This window comes from Diplotaxodon limnothrissa, linkage group LG3, assembly GCF_057381915.1.
Source record: "Diplotaxodon limnothrissa isolate DT_005_m linkage group LG3, D_limnothrissa_male_GT1.1, whole genome shotgun sequence".
Taxonomy (NCBI): domain Eukaryota; kingdom Metazoa; phylum Chordata; class Actinopteri; order Cichliformes; family Cichlidae; genus Diplotaxodon; species Diplotaxodon limnothrissa.
Genome location: NC_140598.1, coordinates 1177358 through 1196275, shown reverse-complemented (window position 1 = coordinate 1196275; position 18918 = coordinate 1177358). Strand labels below are relative to the sequence as shown.

Below are 18918 nucleotides of genomic sequence, written 5' to 3'. Positions count from 1 at the left end.
GGTAACCCCTTTAACCCGAGGCTCTCTGAGAGTGACAGTCAGACTTTACATTTGATGACCTACTTCCTGATTCTAACCGAGATGATGCTCAGAGCTACCAGCTAAGCTCCACCCTCCATTAAGCTTCGCTCATTCTGGAGGTGAAGGTGTTTGTAATGGTCGTGGTCAGCTTTAGTTGACATTTATCTGGTTTCACATAGATGATGGTTCAGCTGGAGACTCTGGAGTCACATCTTCATCTCTTCACAGAGCAGCAGATTCAAATTAAGGATTTCATGAAACTTTTCGGTCTGAGCTCAGAAATGCTGATGTTTCTCTGTGTGATGCAGGAGGTCGGGGAGCAGAGCTGTGGAGCTGTGGAGGTGACGGCTGTCTGAGACGGAGCGTCTGCCTCTGCTGTGAGTCTCCTTCATGTTCCTCCACATGTGTTATCTGTGTTTCCACCACTGGAGGGCGCTGTGGGTTATTGATGTGTGGGAACAGCCAATCACTGCAGTCTGAATGCTTCTCTTTGGTCATGTGACCATTTGATCTCTGATCAGTGCGTTCTTCAGTTTCAGGCCTGTTTCTGCTGACTGCTGCAGGTGAGCTGATGTTCCTACACCTGTCTGTCCTCATCATGACCTCTGACCTTTGGTGACCTTTAGTGACCTCTGTCCTGTTGCAGGTGTGTGTGTGCTGCTGCTGTCTGCTCTGACCGTTTCTACAGGTGAGTTGAAGGTAACGGGAACTCTGAGGTGATGTAGGTGCTCTGTGGTGGCTGCTCCATCATCATGTCTAACAATCCTCGGAGTCATGAAACCGCCGCTTTTTCTTCTCTCCTTTATCTGACTCACCATTTAAAGCTGATAGGCTGGCAAATAAAGCTTCTCTGTTCTTGTACTTGGATCAGCTGATCAGAGGAAGACACAAAATAATGTTCACTGCTCAAGCTACATTTCTCCTTTAATGTATTGATCAGATTTATATATGAATTATATCTTTGATTAGGAGTAAAGATGATTTATGACTAGCACATATAGAAAAAAGCTGTTTTAGCACTCTGATCATCTTTAACAGAAAAGGATGGATGTTGGGATCTTCTCTAGTCACAGGCTGGAAATTTGCCCTGCATGATGAGTCGTGTGTTTCCAGCAGCAGGGTCTGAAACTGCAGTTAAAGTTCTGAGACTCCGCCCATAATGACCTAAAACCATGTGTGATTTAGATGCTACACATCTATCCTTCAGTATCATCTCCTCGTTCACCTCTGGAGTTCTTCTGTCCTGCAGCTTCATTTCATTGTACTCGATCACACCTGCTTCATGTTTCTGTCCTCAGACTCCCAGCATGCCCCAGGGGTGGAGGTGTTTGAGAGGGCGGAGTCTGTCCTGCTGTCCTGTCAGGTACCAGCTGATGTTTCCAGGAGTGCCACACCAGGAGTGAGGGACCGCGATGAGTTGAAGGTCCCAACAGTCCACATACGTCTGCAGAGCGGAGTAGATCTTAAAGATCAGAACCATCGCTGCTTCAGTCGAACATCGATGAGAGTCGACGCTCTGCAGACTGGAGACCTCAGCCTCACTCTGAGAAACCCCACAGTCTCTGACAGTGGTAACTACATCTGCACCACCCGCAGGGCTGGAGACGATCTGAAGAAGATCCATGTACAGCTGAAGGTCAAAGGTCAGTGGGGAAGATCCAAATCCAATTTATTTATACAGCACATTTAAAAACGGAAGGTTTGCCCAAAGTTTTGTACAGAAACAAAGGAGTTAAACACAAGATAAAACCATGACGCTCACATAAAAATATAATAACACACATAATAAACATATCAACTCACACCAGTCTGAACCTTTCAAAAAAAGGAGTGTGTCTAATATTTAAAGGCAACGTATTCCAACGTTTGGGGGCCATAATTGAAAAGGCTCGTTCTCCTCTACTTTTTGGTCTAGATTATTGGACAACCAAAAGCAGCTGGTCATAAATATAAATCATTATAAATCAGCGTTAGCACTTTGAAATTGATTCTGTCATGAACAGGAAGCCGACGAAGAGAGAACAGGATAGATGTTACACGTTCATGCCTGTGAGTACCAGCCAAGAGGCGGGCAGCAGCATTTTGAACAAGCTGAAGATGTGCAATAGATCCTTGGCTCAATACAACATGAAGTGCATTACAGTAGTCAAGCCGAGTTGAAATAAAGGCATGTATTACCTTCTCCATGTCACGTCTTGACAAAACTGGCTTCAGCTTTGCTATTTGCCTCAACTGGAAAAAGCTTTTTTGCAACACAGAACTAATATCAGAATCAGAATCAGAATCAGAATGGGGTTTATTGCCAAATGTTGAGCAGGTTTACAACATTAGGAAATTGCTGCGGTGCTTCAGTGCAAACATAGTGTCATAAATAGCACTTAAATAGACATGGAAAAAAATAAAAGTAGGGATAAGAATTAAAAGTGCTACGTGGGAAGATATGTGCATGAGATATACATGAGATATATACATGAGAATAAGAATTAAAAGTGCTACGTAGAAAGATATATACATGAGTGCAGGTGGTGATCAGTGCCAAACATGGAATGATGCAGTGACACAGCGTAGGGTCATGTGTTAGTGGTGGGAACAGTCATACGGTTATTGTTCATGTGTCCGACAGCAGAGGGGAAGAAACTGTTCTTGTGGCGAGAGGTTCTGGTGCGAATGGACCGGAGCCTCCTGCCTGAGGGGAGCAGGTCAAACAGACTGTGTCCAGGGTGAGAAGGGTCAGCTGAGATCCGAGCTGCACGCCCCAGTGTCCTGGAGGTGTACAGGTCCTGCAAAGATGGGAGTCTGCAGCCAATCACCTTCTCAGCAGAGCGCACAACACGCTGCAGTCTCTGTTTGTCCCTGATAGTGGCTCCAGCGTACCACACGGTGATGGAGGAGGTGAGGATGGACTCGATGATTGCAGTGTAGAACTGCATCATCGTCCGTGTTGGCAGGTTGAATTTCTTCAGCTGCCTCAGGAAGTACATCCTCTGCTGGGCTTTCTTGATGACGGAGGTGATGGTGGGCTCCCACTTCAGGTCCTGGGTGATGGTGGTACCATCAATATGTTTGTTCAATTTAAAATCTGAGTCCATAATGACTCCCAAGTTTGTCATATGCTGTTTAACATAAGAGTCACACCACCCACAATTCCCAGGCGGGTTGCATGAAATATTATTAGGTCTAAATACAGTCACCTCAGTTTTACTCTCATTGAAACTCAAAACGTCCAGAGCCATCCAAGCTTTGACATCTTCAAGGCAGTTCAAAAGGATTTGGATGGAGCCTGGGCCATTTGGTGCTAAAGGCAGATAAATTTGGCTGTCGTCTGCGTAGACCCCAAAGGGAGCAGGTATAATGAAAAAAGAAGAGGGCCAAGGATTGAGCCCTGGGGCACCCCACAAGAAAGGAGGGCTGGTGGACTCAAAATGTTCAACTTTAACACTAAACGTTCTGCACCTCAAATATGAGCAAAGCCAATCCAGTGCTGCACCTTTGATGCCAACCAGGTGTTCCAAACGAGAGATAAGAATATCGTGGTCAACAGTGTCAAACGCTGCCGTAAGATCTAAACGCACCATGATCACAGGACTTGCACAATCATTTTCTAAAAGATATAATTAAAAACACGTAAAAGTTCTGTTTCAGTGGAGTGTAGATGTTAAAAAACAGACTGAAAAACCTCCATGATACCATTAGCATCTAAAAACTTATTCAGTTGGTTACAAACAATTTTTTCCAATTCTTTGAAAGGAATGAAATCTTTGAAATGGGTCTAAAATTTGAGCAAACTGAAGGATCAAGGCCAGGTTTAGTTGACATGGTTTTTAATAAAGGGTTTACAATTGCATGTTTAAAACCATCAGGAACCACACTGGAAGTAGTACGGCTATCACTCTGACCAATGACTCGAATGTCAGATTAGAGAGAAGCAAGCACAAACAGACAAAACAGACTCTGACTCCTCCTCTGTGTCCTCCCTAATCACGCCTCCTCTGTGTCCTCCTAATGACTCCTCCTCTGTGTCCTCCCTAATCACGCCTCCTCTGTGTCCTCCTAATGACTCCTCCTCTGTGTCCTCCCTAATCACGCCTCCTCTGTGTCCTCCTCTCTATCGTCCTCTGTGGCTGTATCCCAATCCAGGGTCTGCAGCCTCAACGGTCCTCAAGGGCCGCGTACTCAAAGACCGCTAAGGCCGGAAGTGCAAAGCTTGTGAAATGGGACGGTCTATCCTCCTCCTGACTCCGATGTATCCTTCTCCTAACTCCTCCTCTGTCTCCTCCTAATGACTCCTCATCTGTCTCCTCCCTAATCACGCCTCCTCTCTATCCTCCTCTGTGTCCTCCTCCTGACTCCTCCTCTGTCTCCTCCTAATGACTCCTCCTCTGTGTCCTCCTCCTGACTCCTCCTATGTATCCTTCTCCTGAGTCCTCCTATGTATTTTCCTCCTGACTCCTCCTCTGTATCTTCCTCCTGACTCCTCCTATATATCCTCCTCCTGACTCCTCCTCTCTATCCTCCTTTGTGTCCTCCTCTTTCAGCTCCTCCTCCTCCCTGTGAGTCTGTGCTGAGACTCGTCTGCCATCTAGTGGTCTTCTGTCCGTACTGCATCTCCACCGGTCTGCTGCTGTCCATCTGTTGGAGCAGGAAGACACCGAACAAACCGGCCGTCTCCATGGAGATGAGCCAGTGTGATGGAGGAGGTCAGGGACTGGCTGAAGATGGTGATGATGTCACTGCTGATGTCACCACTGAGCATGCCTTCTGAGCTGCAGACTGACAGCATCTGCAGTATTTCTGTATCTTGGTTCCTCTTTTGCTGTGTTGGAGAAAAGTTCTAGTGTTTGCTGTCAGTATGTCTTAGTTAGGTTTGAGTTTATCGCTTCATCCCTGTTTCCTGTGTAAGTCTGTCCTCTGTGCATGTCTCTTAAGTCATGTGTCCTCTGTCTGTATTGTGCCTCCTGTACATTCTCCCAGTGCATCATGTGCGTCTCCTCCCGTTGTCCTCCAAGTTCGTCTAGTTCTTCCGTTCTTCCCTCCCGTCTCCTGTGTCATATTGTGTGAATTAGTGTTTCCTGTTTTACTTTGACAGTGCCACGTCCTGTGTTCAGTGTGTGTAGCTTTGCTTCCTGTGTGTCGTCAGGTCCACTCTCCCTAATGACCCTTGTGTGCTTATGTTGTGTCTGTTTTCCTCTGTCAGGTTGCCTGTTTCCTGTGTCTCTCACGTCATGGTCTAGTTCATCCTGGTCTCATGTTCCAGTTTTCCTTGTTTTTTGCTTTATTTTCCCCAGTTTAGTCAGTGAGTCCAGTCTTGGTTTCACATTTTATGTATGTCAACATTTCCAGCCTTAATAAATGACTCTCCTTCCGTTCAACCTCACTCTCGCCTCAGTTGTCTACATTTGGCTCCTCCTCTTCTCTCCACATGATGTGTTGTTGCCGATTGTGACGCCGTGGAGCTCTGATGTGTAAGTCAGTAAGTTTACCTCAGCATACGAGGTGAAAAACTAACTTCATCGTCTTTAAATTTGTTACTGAGGTCTGGACGATGAACACAGCCCTGTAAACCCTCCCACTGATACTACACTGATACATATTACCCAAATGGTCACTGCTAAATAAACACACTGTGTGTTGAACCAAAATCATACATGTTTCCATGAAAAATGTCCTGATGCACGCTCAGTGATCCAGGTAAGGAGATCCCTAAAGGTTGACCGTAGATCTGACCTGTGTGACCTCTGAGGCTCCATCACTGAGTGTATTCAGCAGATACAGATACAAACACTTCCTCTGTTCATGTCAGTGTGCAGTGCTGTTTACACAGCATCCACCTGACCGCTGAGACTGGGAGGAGTCACAGCTCCTGGGTGGGCCGGGTCAGGAAAACTACCAGATTAAACCTGTGGACCCAGCTGCTGTGGATCCAGCTGCTGTGGATCCAGCTGCTGTGGATCCAGCTGCTGTGGACCCACCTGCTGTGCATCCACCTGCTGTGGACCAAGCTGCTGTGGATCTCTGGAGCAGTAACTTCAGATTTAATTGAGCTTAACTGCATTTGTGCTTCCTTCTTCTTTGTACGAGGGTCAGAGTTCACAGGTCAGATGCATCACTCAGATCCAGGTTTGTCCAGAGACAATGACGGCTGCAGGACCTGAGCCAGAGAGCAGCAGGACTGACTCCACCCAACTGTGCTGGACGCTGAAATATGTAAATAACTACTGAGCATATTTAACTCACACTAGAAGAGAGAAAACGTCGACTGTTAAAACTGAGAAAATGAACCACGTTAATAAAATGAGCTCCTTTTTAATTGGCTGACATAGAAAGAGCATGTTAGAGAGGCAGGCAGACAGACATGTTCCTCACTGTGAACATCTCATCATCTACAGAACATGATCTCATCAGGAGACTCAGGGTTCAGTTAACCTTTGACCTTCAGCTGCTTCAAAACACTCTGTGATGACATCAGAGCACGAGGCTCAGGAACATGTAGGGTCAGCGTTAGGCTCAGCGTGGAATCCACACCTGCAGGTCACAGCTCCATCACACAGAAAAGAAGCTCCAGGCGTGGCCACGATGGTGCAGCAGTTGTGTCAAAGATACAGCAGCTCTCCAGTAAGACACACTGATTATTAAGATACTAACCCCAAGTTTCTCTGTGATGCAGCCATCAGAGTGTGAATGTTTAAGGATATGGTTTTTACAGGGTACAGGGAAAAGGTAGAGATTTGATAGGGTGTTCTTGTCTAATATTTTCATGTGTGTGCGCATGCACGGGTTTGTTGGTATGGGTATATATGTATGTGTATATGTATGTATGTATGTATGTATGTATATATATATATGTGTATGTGTATGTGTGTATGTATATATATATATATGTGTGTGTGTGTGTGTGTGTGTGTGTGTATATATATATATATATATATATATATATGTGTATATATGTATATGTATATGTGTGTATATGTATATGTGTGTATATATATATATATATGTATATATATGTATATGTATATGTATATATATGTATATGTATATGTGTGTATATATATATATATATATATATATATATATATTAAATATATATAAAATTGTAGGTTGTGTATCCTTCAGGTGTTAATGGGGTTATTGAAAATGTGTATATGTGCGTATGTGTGTATATACGTAGGTATGGATAGATAGAAACATATATGTGTATATATTAAAAAAAAAAATTACACATAACATATAATGTAATTACAAGGAGGTATTTCTGTAGTCTATTGATACTAGATAGTGGAAAAGGGGTGGGATTAAATAAGCTTATGCTTCTTCCTGCTCCTTTTTGAACATGGACGTTATTTGGAGTTGTGGTTGCTCGTTTTCCTTTTGTTTGCTTTGTTCATTTGTCTCTTTTAATTCTATTTTTTTTTTATACTTTTTCAACATGTTCAAAATAAAGATTCAATCAATCAATCAATCAATCAATGTTATGAATGTGTGAGTTGAGTGCTCAGAGTGGAAGAACACTGTATAAGAACCATCCTTTACCTGCTGAGCTCTCCTACAGGTAAGCTCACGTCTCAGACCTCCTACTGGACTCGGATTAAGTCTTCTGCTCTCTCACAGAGCTGTGACCTGTGGAAGGAAGCAGTAGTACTGGAGACAACCCACGCAATAAGTGAATATTTGGTGTTTAATTCCCACCAGGCTGTCAGGTATAATGCTTCAAACTGGAGGTAATGAAAGGCAGGTTAAGATTTTCACACTTTTATCTTTACCATAACTCTTGTTGTAGGTTTTGTTTGTTTCTAATGAGTATCAGGTGTGGGAGTCCGGGCAGCTAATGAGACACGTAAGCTGTGTCCCAATTCAGGGGCTGCATCCTTCGGAGACCGCGTTTGAAGGCTGTCCCAGCTCGAAGGCTGCTCCAAATGTGGCCGAAAAGTCATCCTTCATTTTCCTGAATTTGAAGGATGGGTCAAGTGTAAAGCTATTAAAGAAATCATTCTTAATGAAACATTAACAGAGACAATGAAACGGTCTTAGCTCTGTAATTCCCAAACCTGGTAAAGATAAAAGACTAATCTACGACCAATTACAGTGCTGAATACAGATTATGAAATCGTGTAATTGCGAACAGTTTAAAGGATGGATCGGAGCAAATTATTCGTGAATCACAATCGGGGTTTCTTAAGAATCGTTCTGTCCACAGTAACATTAGACTGGTTTACTGGATTATAGTCACTCAATCGAAGATGATGGTGTGATTCTTTTTTTAGCCTTTTATAAGACGTTTGATACGGTCGAACATCCTTTCATTTTAAAAGCTCTAAACTGCTTTGTTTGGGTAAAAAGTTCTTACACTTAATTTCTTTATTATGGTGTGAATGTGAGTGGGATTGGTTGTCTCCTGTCTGTGTGTTAGCTCTAAAAAGTAATTCAGAGGCTTGGTAAATATCACTATAAATATAAGTTAGATGAGCCTGATAAAACCTATGAATATCCTTTTAGTAATTATTTGAGTTTGATAAGTTCAAATAAATCTCTAAAATGTTAACATACGTGTTTGTGTTAAATTAAGGTCTTTATTTACATTTATCTCAGACAATAAATTCAGTATGTGGTTCACAGAATACCTTCTTTGCATGTGCTTAATATTTTTGTTTGAAATTGAATCAAAATATTTGAGAAATAGGTATCTATACTCCTCAGAATCTTGTACTAAAATCATTAATTATTCAAATCAATATTATTTATTGACAGCAACTACAACTGAAAAGTGTAAGTAAAACACGATAACGTAGAGTAATTGAGTACCATGAGCCTTTTTCATTGTATTGTTCATTTTGTTTTTTAAATACTCTGAGCGTTTGTGTTTGCTCTCCTGGTTTGACATTCATCCTTCACGTATGTGAGGCTTTGAGCTAAAAGGGGAAAGGCTCCCTTCTTTTTAGTGCTTGTTTATTTCGAGTTATCTCCATGTTTATGAAAATTACATTTTCATTTGGAAAAATGTTTAACATGTGGTCATTTTTCATACATGTATTATGAAACACTCAACTACATATTAGTTTGTTTGGTTTTGTAGACTTAGACTACCAGTGAAATACAATAACATTCATATTTGAATGTTAGGCGGCGATCGTGGCTCAAGAGTTGGCAGTTCTTCTTGTAATCGGAAGGTTGCAGGTTCGAGCCCCAGCTCCGACAGTCTCGGTCACCAACAGGCCTACTCTGTCAATGCACCCCAGGGCAGCTGTGGCTGCAATGTAGCTGCCATCACCACTGTGTGAATGGGTGGATGACTGAATGTAGTGTAAAGTGCTTTGGGGTCCATAGGGACTAGGAAAAGTGCTGTACAAATACAGGTCATTTATCATATTTAATATTAATTACAATTTTGATTATGTTAAGTTTACAATATTAAGTAAATGGAACAACATTTTGGATTAACTGACCATCTATATTTCAGTTACATGACCAAGCATGTCAGTGTTATTTACTCCATTTTTTTATGTTCGTGTAACGACTACAATTATTCATTTCAACTTAATATGTTTAAGCTTTAGTTTAAAAGTGTTGCTTCAAAAAAAAATTTTTCTCAAATCTCTTTATTTGGTTTTCCAGTGTTCTTTATCATAAAGGCAACTAAGATTCAAATATAAATGATTGCATATATACAATAGGAATTAAACAAAGTAAAAACAAAACAACAACAACAACAAAAAAAAAAGGCAACAACAAACAACGTTGGACAGAGGATGCTATTTATCGAACTACCAATGAGGCTCAGTGACCATTTATATCTGTACAGTATTGAAGAAATCTATAAAAGGTTGCCAGGTTGAATGGAATTCCTCCAACCTCCCCTTTAGTAGGAGTTTAATTCTTTCCAGCTGCAAGTGTCTCAATACATCTTGTATTAACGCTGATGTGGTAGGAGGCACCCTTTGTTTCCAATTTAGTAGAATCAAACGGCGTGCCAGCAGCATCACAAAACGTATCACATTATTTTGGGTGGCTGATAGGTCTACAACAACCGGCTTCACTCCAAATAAAGCACAGATTGGGTCTGGCTTAAGTGTTTTTTTTAGAATTTTAGACAAGATATGAAAGACATTATTCCAGTATGTTGTTATACAGGGACAAGTCCAAAACATATGCGCCAGTGAAGCAGGTTGCTGTTTACATCTTTCGCAGGATGAGTTTACATTGGGGAACATTTTTGACAGTTTCAACTTTGATAAATGGAGTCTATGTAGCACTTTAAACTGTAAGAGTCCATGACGAATGCAAACAGAGGAAGAGTGTACATTTTCCTTGGCTTTTGTCCATTGATTGTCTGTAATTCTCGTACCAAGGTCACGCTGCCAGGCCTCTTTCAGATAGTCAAGTGTGACAGTTCCATCCAGCTGTGACAAAGTTATTAGTCCTTTCTTGAGTGGATCAAACTGAAATAAGTTATCTAAGGCAGAGTCTGGGGGCCGACCTGGAAAAGATGGAAAAAGCCTCCTTACAAAGCTTCTGATCTGTAAGTATTTGAAAAAGTCATTACTGTGCAAGTCAAATTTTTCTTGCAGTTGCCGGAATGTGGGAAAAACCTTGTTGATGAATAAATCCTTTATTGAGTGCAGCCCCTTGTGGTTCCATTGGAGAAATGAGATGTTTGAAAGTGATGGTGTGAATGATGCGTTATTCATGAGTGGAGTTAGTATGGAAGCTTCCTTCCACCCGAAATGTTTCCTTATCTGTGTCCAGATTTTAATTGTATGAGAGACTACAGGATTTTTAAAGTCATGTTTAGGGATAGGGAGAGCTGAATAGATCATAGCCTCTAATGAGGAGGGTAACAGCTTTCATTCTCCATCGTTGTCCAGTCGGCCTCCTTAGTGCGCAACCAAAACGACATGGAACGAACATTACATGACCAATAATACAGACGGAAGCATGGTAACCCCATCCCTCCCTGACATGTCGGTCTCTGCAGGTAGCCTTTCTTGATCCTTGGATTCTTTCTGTTCCATATGAAATAGGATATTAAGGAGTCTAATTTATTAAAAAAGGCTTTATTAATCACAATAGGGATACACTGAAATAAAAATAAGAATTTGGGAAGAATATTCATTCTAACAATGTTTATCCTCCCTGCTAGTGAAATTGGTAGATTAATCCATTTGTCTATGTTATTTTTGGTTTCATCATATAGTTTAGAGAGATTGTGTTTAAATAAACCACAATAATCCTGAGTGACATTTATTCCAAGATATTGGAATTGTTTAGAAACCCGAAATGGCAAGGTACTGAAACAACTTGGGTTACCTATTGCTTTAGAGTTGACTGGGAATAGCACACTTTTAGATAAATTCAATTTGTATCCTGACACTTCTCCAAAATTCTGCAAAATTTCCATGATGACTGGGACTGATTTTGCAGGGTTAGAAATTGTCAGTTTTGGCCGGCGGTCATAGGTTCTGTCCAATAATATGACGCGAGACTGGAGTAAAAGACATCCATGGTTTGGCCTACTTTGTGTTGTTGCTGGGCATGTATACTGAGTGTGGCCTATCTGGTTACAGTGATAACATCTAACATCTGATTTTGAACCTGAATGTGACTTTTTAGTGTTGTTACTTTTACCAGAAACAAAATGTCTGCTTCCAGGATAACTTCTACTCTGGCCTATACCACCACTCCTTACACCCCCATCAGACTTACTTTGTCCAGTCATGAAGCTGTCCTGGCCAAAGGTGGTTCCTCTCGATCCTGTTCTGGCAGAGATGAAGATTTCCGCTAGCTGTGAAGCCTCCTCTGCAGATTTGGGGGCACGTTCCCTGATCCACACCTCCAGATCTGGGTGGACCATCCTCAGAAACTGCTCCAAGATCATCAGTTCCGAAATGTCTTTCACTGTAAATTTTTCAGGTTTCGCCCATTTGTAAAACATATCTTTTAATCGCACATAAAGTTCTCTTGGAGTTTCACCCGGGTGCATATCTAGGGCTCGAAACCTTCTTCTGTATGTGTCAGCAGTTATTTCGTATTTAGCAAGAATGGCATCTTTTACTTTATCATAGACTTCTGAATCAGCAATGTCCATATGCACATAAGCACTACGTGCTTTTCCAGTGAGCAGAGGTACGAGTCGAACAGCCCATTCTTCTCTCGGCCAACGGCAAACTTGAGCCATTCTCTCAAAAGTAGTGAGAAAATGCTCAATATCATCATCTGGAGTGAGTGGCAACAACTTGGGATCTCTCTGGTGAAATGGTTCCTGTCTTGGCAGAGACCACATCTGCTGACCAGTCAGACTAGGCCCCTCATCAGGTTCACTTCCCTCCTTGATTTGGTTGTCCTCTTGTTCCTGCTGCTGTTCTGTCATTTCTTTTACTTGAACTTGCATTTGCTGAAACTGATGTTGCATACTTTTCCATCTTTGTTCTTGTCGGGCTGATTCTCTGTCCATTCTCTGGTCTCTTGTTGCTTGAGACTGCATCAATGATTTCACCAGAGCTGTCAGTTCATCCAGTCTATCGCCAGGTTTAGCTCCTGCTTTAGCCACTGGATCAGCTGTAGCACCTTCACCATCCTCTGCCACTTCATTACTGTCATTCTTCTTTCCACTTCTCGTCATCATATTTACCTCATTCATTAGAGGCAGCACTCCTGACACCACTTGTCAGTTTTGGCCGGCGGTCATAGGTTCTGTCCAATAATATGACGCGAGACTGGAGTAAAAGACATCCATGGATTGGCACTTTATTAAAGAAGGAGCATGATAACAGCAAAACACTAACCACAACTAAACAAAATGGCTTCCTTTTATACTCTACCTTTTCCAGGTGAGCATCCGGAATAGCCCAAGTATGGGGGTTAACTAATCAAAATGAACACATAACCCTCCACCCAAACAAACATACAATAACATTAAAGCACATCACAAACATATACATATTTCCAACACATACTATAAACAGACCAATAACATAAGCTTCACCCATTTCTATCTAAATTAAAACCCTCTTTATCCATACTCCCTAACCTGGCACACTGGTCTGCCCCAAGAGCTCTTAAACAGGTGATTGAGCCGCTTTCACTCTTTTGCTCCACATCCTGCAAGAAGCAACTAGGACAGGTGAGTACCTTTACAAGTTCTCATTTCGCATATGTTTAGGTTATTGATAAATGATTAACTGCAAGCAGCTCTAACTTTGGCTCTTCTCCGACACAGGTAGGATGGCCAGTCCCACTGTCTCTTTTCTGTTACAAGCTGTCAATTTAATCGTATGTCAAATAACCTAATAAAAGACTCCATAAGAACTAATGTGTTTTCTTTATTACCCCATTTTAAATTCCCAATCCAACAATTTATTATTAACAATACCAACCAGGTAATGGAACCCCTGGTCTCCATTACATTTCCTCCCCCCTTCTCCTTAGACTACTGTACTTCAATCTTCATACATACGTGAAAGACAGTCTGCAACACAGTTAGATTTGCCTGGACGATACCGCACTGTGAAATCATAGGGTTGCAATGACAAATACCATCTCGCAACACGCATGTTGGTCTCCTTCATCTTGTGCAGCCACTGAAGGGCACGGTGGTCTGTCTCCAGGGTGAAATGTCTGCCTAGAAGATAGTACCTCAGTGACTCCACCGCCCACTTCATAGCAAGACACTCCTTTTCCACGGTGGAGTATCTAGACTCTCTGTCCTGAAGCTTTCTGCTGAGGAAAACAACCGGGCGCCTCACTCCCTCCACCTCCTGCAGCAGCACGGCTCCCAAGCCTACTCCAGAAGCATCTGTCTGCAGTGTGAAAGGCTGAGCAAAATCCGGGCTGTGTAGAACAGAATCACTTGTGATGGCTGACTTAAGGTCAATGAAAGCTCTGTCACAGTCTTTTGTCCACTTCACCTTATTCGGCGCCGACGCTTTTGTCAAATCCGTGAGAGGTGCTGCCCTCTCTGCAAAGTGGGGGATGAATTTACTGTACCAGCCCACTAAGCCTATAAATGCCCGCACCTTCTTCTTGGTTGTAGGAACTGGATATGCATGGATTGCCTCCATTTTCCCCACCTGAGGCTTCACCTGTCCATGTCCAACCACATATCCAAGGTACTCCACCTGCCTCTGTGCGATCTTACACTTGTGAGGATTGATAGTAAGACCAGCAGATTTGATTAACTTTAGAACGCGTCGCAGGTGAGCCACATGCTGCTCCCAGGTCTGACTAAATATCACAACATCATCTAGGTATGCTGCAGCAAAGTCTGACACATCCCTCAAGACCTGGTCCATCAGCCGCTGAAACGTTGCTGGTGCCCCTTGGAGACCAAACGGCATCACCCTGAACTGAAACAGCCCAAACGGGGTTTTGAAGGCCGTCAGTTCCTTTGCCTCTGGAGCTAGGGCCACCTGCCAGTAGCCCTTGCTTAGGTCAAGAGTGGTAATGAACTTACTTCTCCCCACCCTTTCCAAGAGCTCATCAATACGAGGCATTGGATAGGGGTCAAACTTTGAGACAGAGTTGAGATATCTCAAGTCAATGCAAAACCTCAATGTTCCATCCTTTTTTGGGACCAGAACAATTGGGCTGCACCATTCACTCGCTGATGTTTCAATTATCCCAAGTGACAACATTAGGTCGATTTCTTTCTTCAGCTGTGAAACCAGGCGTTCAGGAATCCTATAGAATTTTCTACGGGGTGGAGCATTATCCCTCAAGTGGACTTTGTGTTGTACCAGTTTTGTAAAACCAGGTTTTTCCTGGAACAAATTTGGATCCAGAAGAGCCCTTAAATCTCCCTGCTGGGAGGGCTTAAGATGGGCCAGTGACACTAAACATGGCCCTGATTTGCCTGTGGGAAAAAACTGTTCTCCCTCCTCTTCATCCTTGACTACCCGAACAAGACAATGCTGTTTTACCTGCTGCATGGACTGCATTGGCGGTTGCTGCTGCTGCGTGGTGGGCTGCTGCTGCTGCGTGAATTCTTTTAACAGGTTAATATGGAAGACCTGATGTTTCTTCCTCCTGTCAGGCATGTACAGCTCATAGTTAACATTGCCAAGACGTTTTGTAATTTTGTAGGGGCCTTGCCACCTGGCTAGCAGTTTGCTGTCTGTCGTAGGAAGCAACAGCAACACATGCTGTCCTGGTTGGAATGTTCTTTCCCTGGCCTTCCTATCATACCAGGTTTTCTGCTTGTTTTGAGCCACTTTCATGTTTTGCTGTGCCAGTATTGTCATTTGTTCTAGTCTCTCTCTCATTTTCAGCACATAAGCTATTACATTATCTCCATCAGGCTCTGGATTCTCCCATTGTTCTTTCAGCAGGTCGAGTGGACCTCTCACTTGACGGCCATAAAGCAGTTCAAATGGTGAAAATCCTGTAGAGGCCTGTGGCACTTCACGATAGGCAAACAACAAGTAAGGCAGCCACTGATCCCAGTCTGAGCCAGTGTCTGTTACAAATTTCCGCAGCATGTTCTTTAGTGTCTGGTTAAAACGCTCTACTAGTCCATCTGACTGGGGGTGGTAAGGGGTGGTTTTAATACCTTTTATGCCAAGTAATCTATATACCTGCTGTAGAAATTTAGACTGGAAATTTGTGCCACAGTCTGTCAGGACCTCTTTAGCTATACCTACTCTAGAAAACAACTGCAGGAGACAATTGGCAACCTGTCTCGCTTTCAATGATCTTAGGGGGAAAGCTTCAGGATAACGAGTGGCATAATCACAAATGACCAAGATGTAACGATTACCTGATGAGCTTCTTTCAAGGGGCCCCACTACATCCATTCCTATTCTTTCGAAAGGTGTATCTATGACAGGCAATGGCTGAAGATGGGCACGGGCCACTCCTTTATTTAGGGTGAGCTGACATATCTGACACGACTTACAAAACTGCTGTAGTTGAGTGTACATGCCAGGCCAGACAAAACGGCTTGCAATCCTATGTAGAGATTTCTGAAAACCAAGATGGCCTGCCCAAGGTACAGAATGACCAAGTTCCATGACTTTGTTTCTTAGTGCCTGTGGTAATGCTATGGCTTCAGTCTTGCCTTTACACTCATAAAGGACACCATTTCTCAACACATAGGTTGCATCTGCCAACACATCTACTGTCCCTCGCACCTGTCCATCAACCTCCGACACCTTATCAAACCAGGATTTTAATGATGGGTCTGCCCGTTGAAGTGAAGAGATATCTGGTGGGATATCAAGTTCCAGAGGGAGGTTGGGGCTCTGGTCTACACCCTCTAACCTGGATGAACCCCTAAATTTTTCTCTTCGTCTTTGCGCTCGAGATTTAGCTGGTTTTGCTGGGCCTACTTCTATTTCTTCATCATAGAAAGGTAGCTCTTTTAACGGGTCATTTGCACTCTGAGCTCTTGTGGTGATCAAACTGGGGATTGCACTTTCTGGCTGTGCCTGCAGAATAATGTCTTGCTTTTGTACGTTGTGGTCCTGATCTACATGAACTGTATGCAAATGTCCCGGAACTTCATTAGACACCAAATCTAGCAGTGTAGGTATATCTAAGCCCAATATCACTGCATATGGTAGTCTGGGTGCTAAAGCCACTGGCAGGAGAAATGTCTGGCCACCTACAGTCAAATACACCTCAGCCATGGGATAATCCTTCTCATCACCATGTATACAGCTTATTTTAGTCCTTGTGTCGCTCCATAGCTCTCTTGGTACTAAACTAGCCAAAACCACTGACTGAAAGCTCCCTGTATCTAAGAGTGCTTCTTCACGCTGACCATTAACAAGTACAGGTGTTGTTCTTACTGCTTCATGATCAGGACCTGGCAATGTGGGTCTGGGGGCTGAGCACAAAAGGGATGACACTCCTGACACAAGTGGTGTCAGGAGTGCTGCCTCTAATGATTCCTGGTTTGATCAGAAAATAAAACATTGGTCCAAACACCTGAAAGTCCTGAAAACGCGTTGTGAATTCTGTCTCGAGTCTACGGATGTATCCGTGTATTTCCGCGGTGCTGATGCTGTGCTGAGCATTTGAAGTGTTGAAATGTGAAAAGATAACAATGTCCCTCTCGCCGGTAGGTGGCTGATACATTTTTTGGGGGTTGTTATCTAAGATGTCGTCATTAAGAAGCGGCACAACTAATGGGTCTACGCAAGCAAATTTGCGATGTGCACCGCTGGCGCGGCCATTTATTTTTCAATGCACCTTCTCAGATTAATTCACTGCATGTCGTGCCCAGGGCTGGACTGGGCACGAAAATTATAGGAAAAATCATGAAGCCTTTGAATGAAAACAAACGCTGTTGTGACAGTGATGTTCACTGTTCTGATGGTATATATGCATCAATCTATCAATCGTTTGTTGTAAGACTCAGATTATTATTTTTTTTAAAAGTGAGACATTTTAAATGAGAATAAGAAAGTATTTCCTTGTGCCCCCCTCTCCCTGTTAATACCCTACCTGCCCTCCTGGCAACACTTTGCTAGACCCGCCCCTGCACAGTTACCAGCTGTCAGCTGCTTAGAAAAGGATCCTGGTGTTATTTGTCTCTCAGAAACAGTTCATAACTTCAACTCATTCATGTCACCTAAAAGGTAACCCTGTTTCTCCATCACCAGTTCAGCTCTGATGATTCAGTAAGGACATCTCCTGGTTTCATCTTCATGTTTCCCTCTCACCACATATCCAAACCGACATCATGACCAGCAGCTTTACAGCTGTGGCTCCAGCAAACATCAGCTGATACTAGAAATTAATATTAAATAAATTCTAACAACAGCTGATCAAACGTGCTGCTGTTGTTTAGCGCGACATCCGGCGGTTTCGTCTTTCTGGCGCAAAGTGGGCGATAAACAAACAAGAGAGAAAAGCCGAAAGCCGATCAGCTGATCATTGATCAGTTTCATGATTGAAGTAGAAATAGGAGACAAAAAGACACAGCAAAGACACAGAATAACTCCAGCTTTGTGCCTTTTTCATTGTAGCTGAAGTCCGGGACAAACTTCCTTTTCACCTCAATACGGATGCATTGCAATTGGTCCAACCCAGAGCTGATCATGACCAATTGGCTAAACCACCACCTTTTATTGTTTATACCATTATAAACACAAACAAACAAACATAAAAATGAAAAATCACCATCAGCCACTGGTCAAATGTCCGGTATGCCCAATGGCCAGTCCAGCTGTGTGGTCAGCTGGTGGGTAACGGGCATCTCCGAAAACGTTAGAGCAACTTTGGAAATATGTGATGTCTTGATAAATTGAGCAGATATTTGAACTTTACACAGAAACATTTTCGCATGAAAATATCTTAAAAGTTTATTTTGTGACCCAGAAAGAGTAATATTTCAAACTCCGCCACTCTGTGTTCTTCCGCCACTGCCTCGTTTGAGTTTTGGACTAAATGCATTCTGGGATATTGCATTTCGTCATTTCGAGCTGATTGGAGACCAAAACAGCCAGCCAGATTTTTTTTTGCATCCAAGTCTGTGATTGGCTGGTTTTGTGGCACAAATATAACGGTGTAGAGAAAGAGTTGAACGTGCACGGGGAGAAATGTTGAGAGCGCGAGCAACACATTGCGAGCGAGCGCAAATGCAAAAACTGAGCGAGAGGGGCTGCTGTTGTGTGTGTGTGTGTGTGTGTGTGTGTGTGTGTAATAGCAAACACTGAAATACATATCTTGACAAGACACAAATGAACAACTACAGGCCGATCTCAAATCTCCCATTTTTAAGTAAGATCATTGAAAAAGCAGTTTCTCAACAGCTCAATTACTTCTTAACACAGAATAATTGCTACGATGCCTTCCAGTCAGGTTTTAGACAGAACCACAGCACTGAAACCGCTCTGACCAAAGTGTTTAATGACATATGTCTGAATACAGACAGTGGAAAAATGTCAGTCCTAGTTTTACTGG

General features: G+C 42.8%; 1 protein-coding gene across 1 annotated transcript; it reads left to right on the top strand.

Moving 5' to 3' along the window:
- The first annotated feature begins 203 nt into the window (after positions 1-203).
- LOC146634238 (uncharacterized) lies at positions 204-4783 on the top strand. Its single transcript, XM_085349878.1, has 6 exons — positions 204-288; positions 330-398; positions 543-584; positions 668-709; positions 1320-1664; positions 4557-4783. Exons 1-6 carry the CDS (start codon positions 204-206, stop codon positions 4781-4783), a joined length of 810 nt encoding a protein of 269 aa, XP_085206004.1.
- Positions 4784-18918: the final 14135 nt, after the last annotated feature.

Excerpts from the sequence above, each read along its gene's own strand:
- LOC146634238 (XM_085349878.1), top strand. The coding sequence starts at position 204 with ATGGTTCAGCTGGAGACTCTGGAGTCACATCTTCATCTCTTCACAGAG. Across the intron at positions 399-542 it reads ACGGAGCGTCTGCCTCTGCT|TGCGTTCTTCAGTTTCAGGC; the intron begins GTGAGTCTCCTT and ends ATCTCTGATCAG. Across the intron at positions 710-1,319 it reads TGCTCTGACCGTTTCTACAG|ACTCCCAGCATGCCCCAGGG; the intron begins GTGAGTTGAAGG and ends TTCTGTCCTCAG.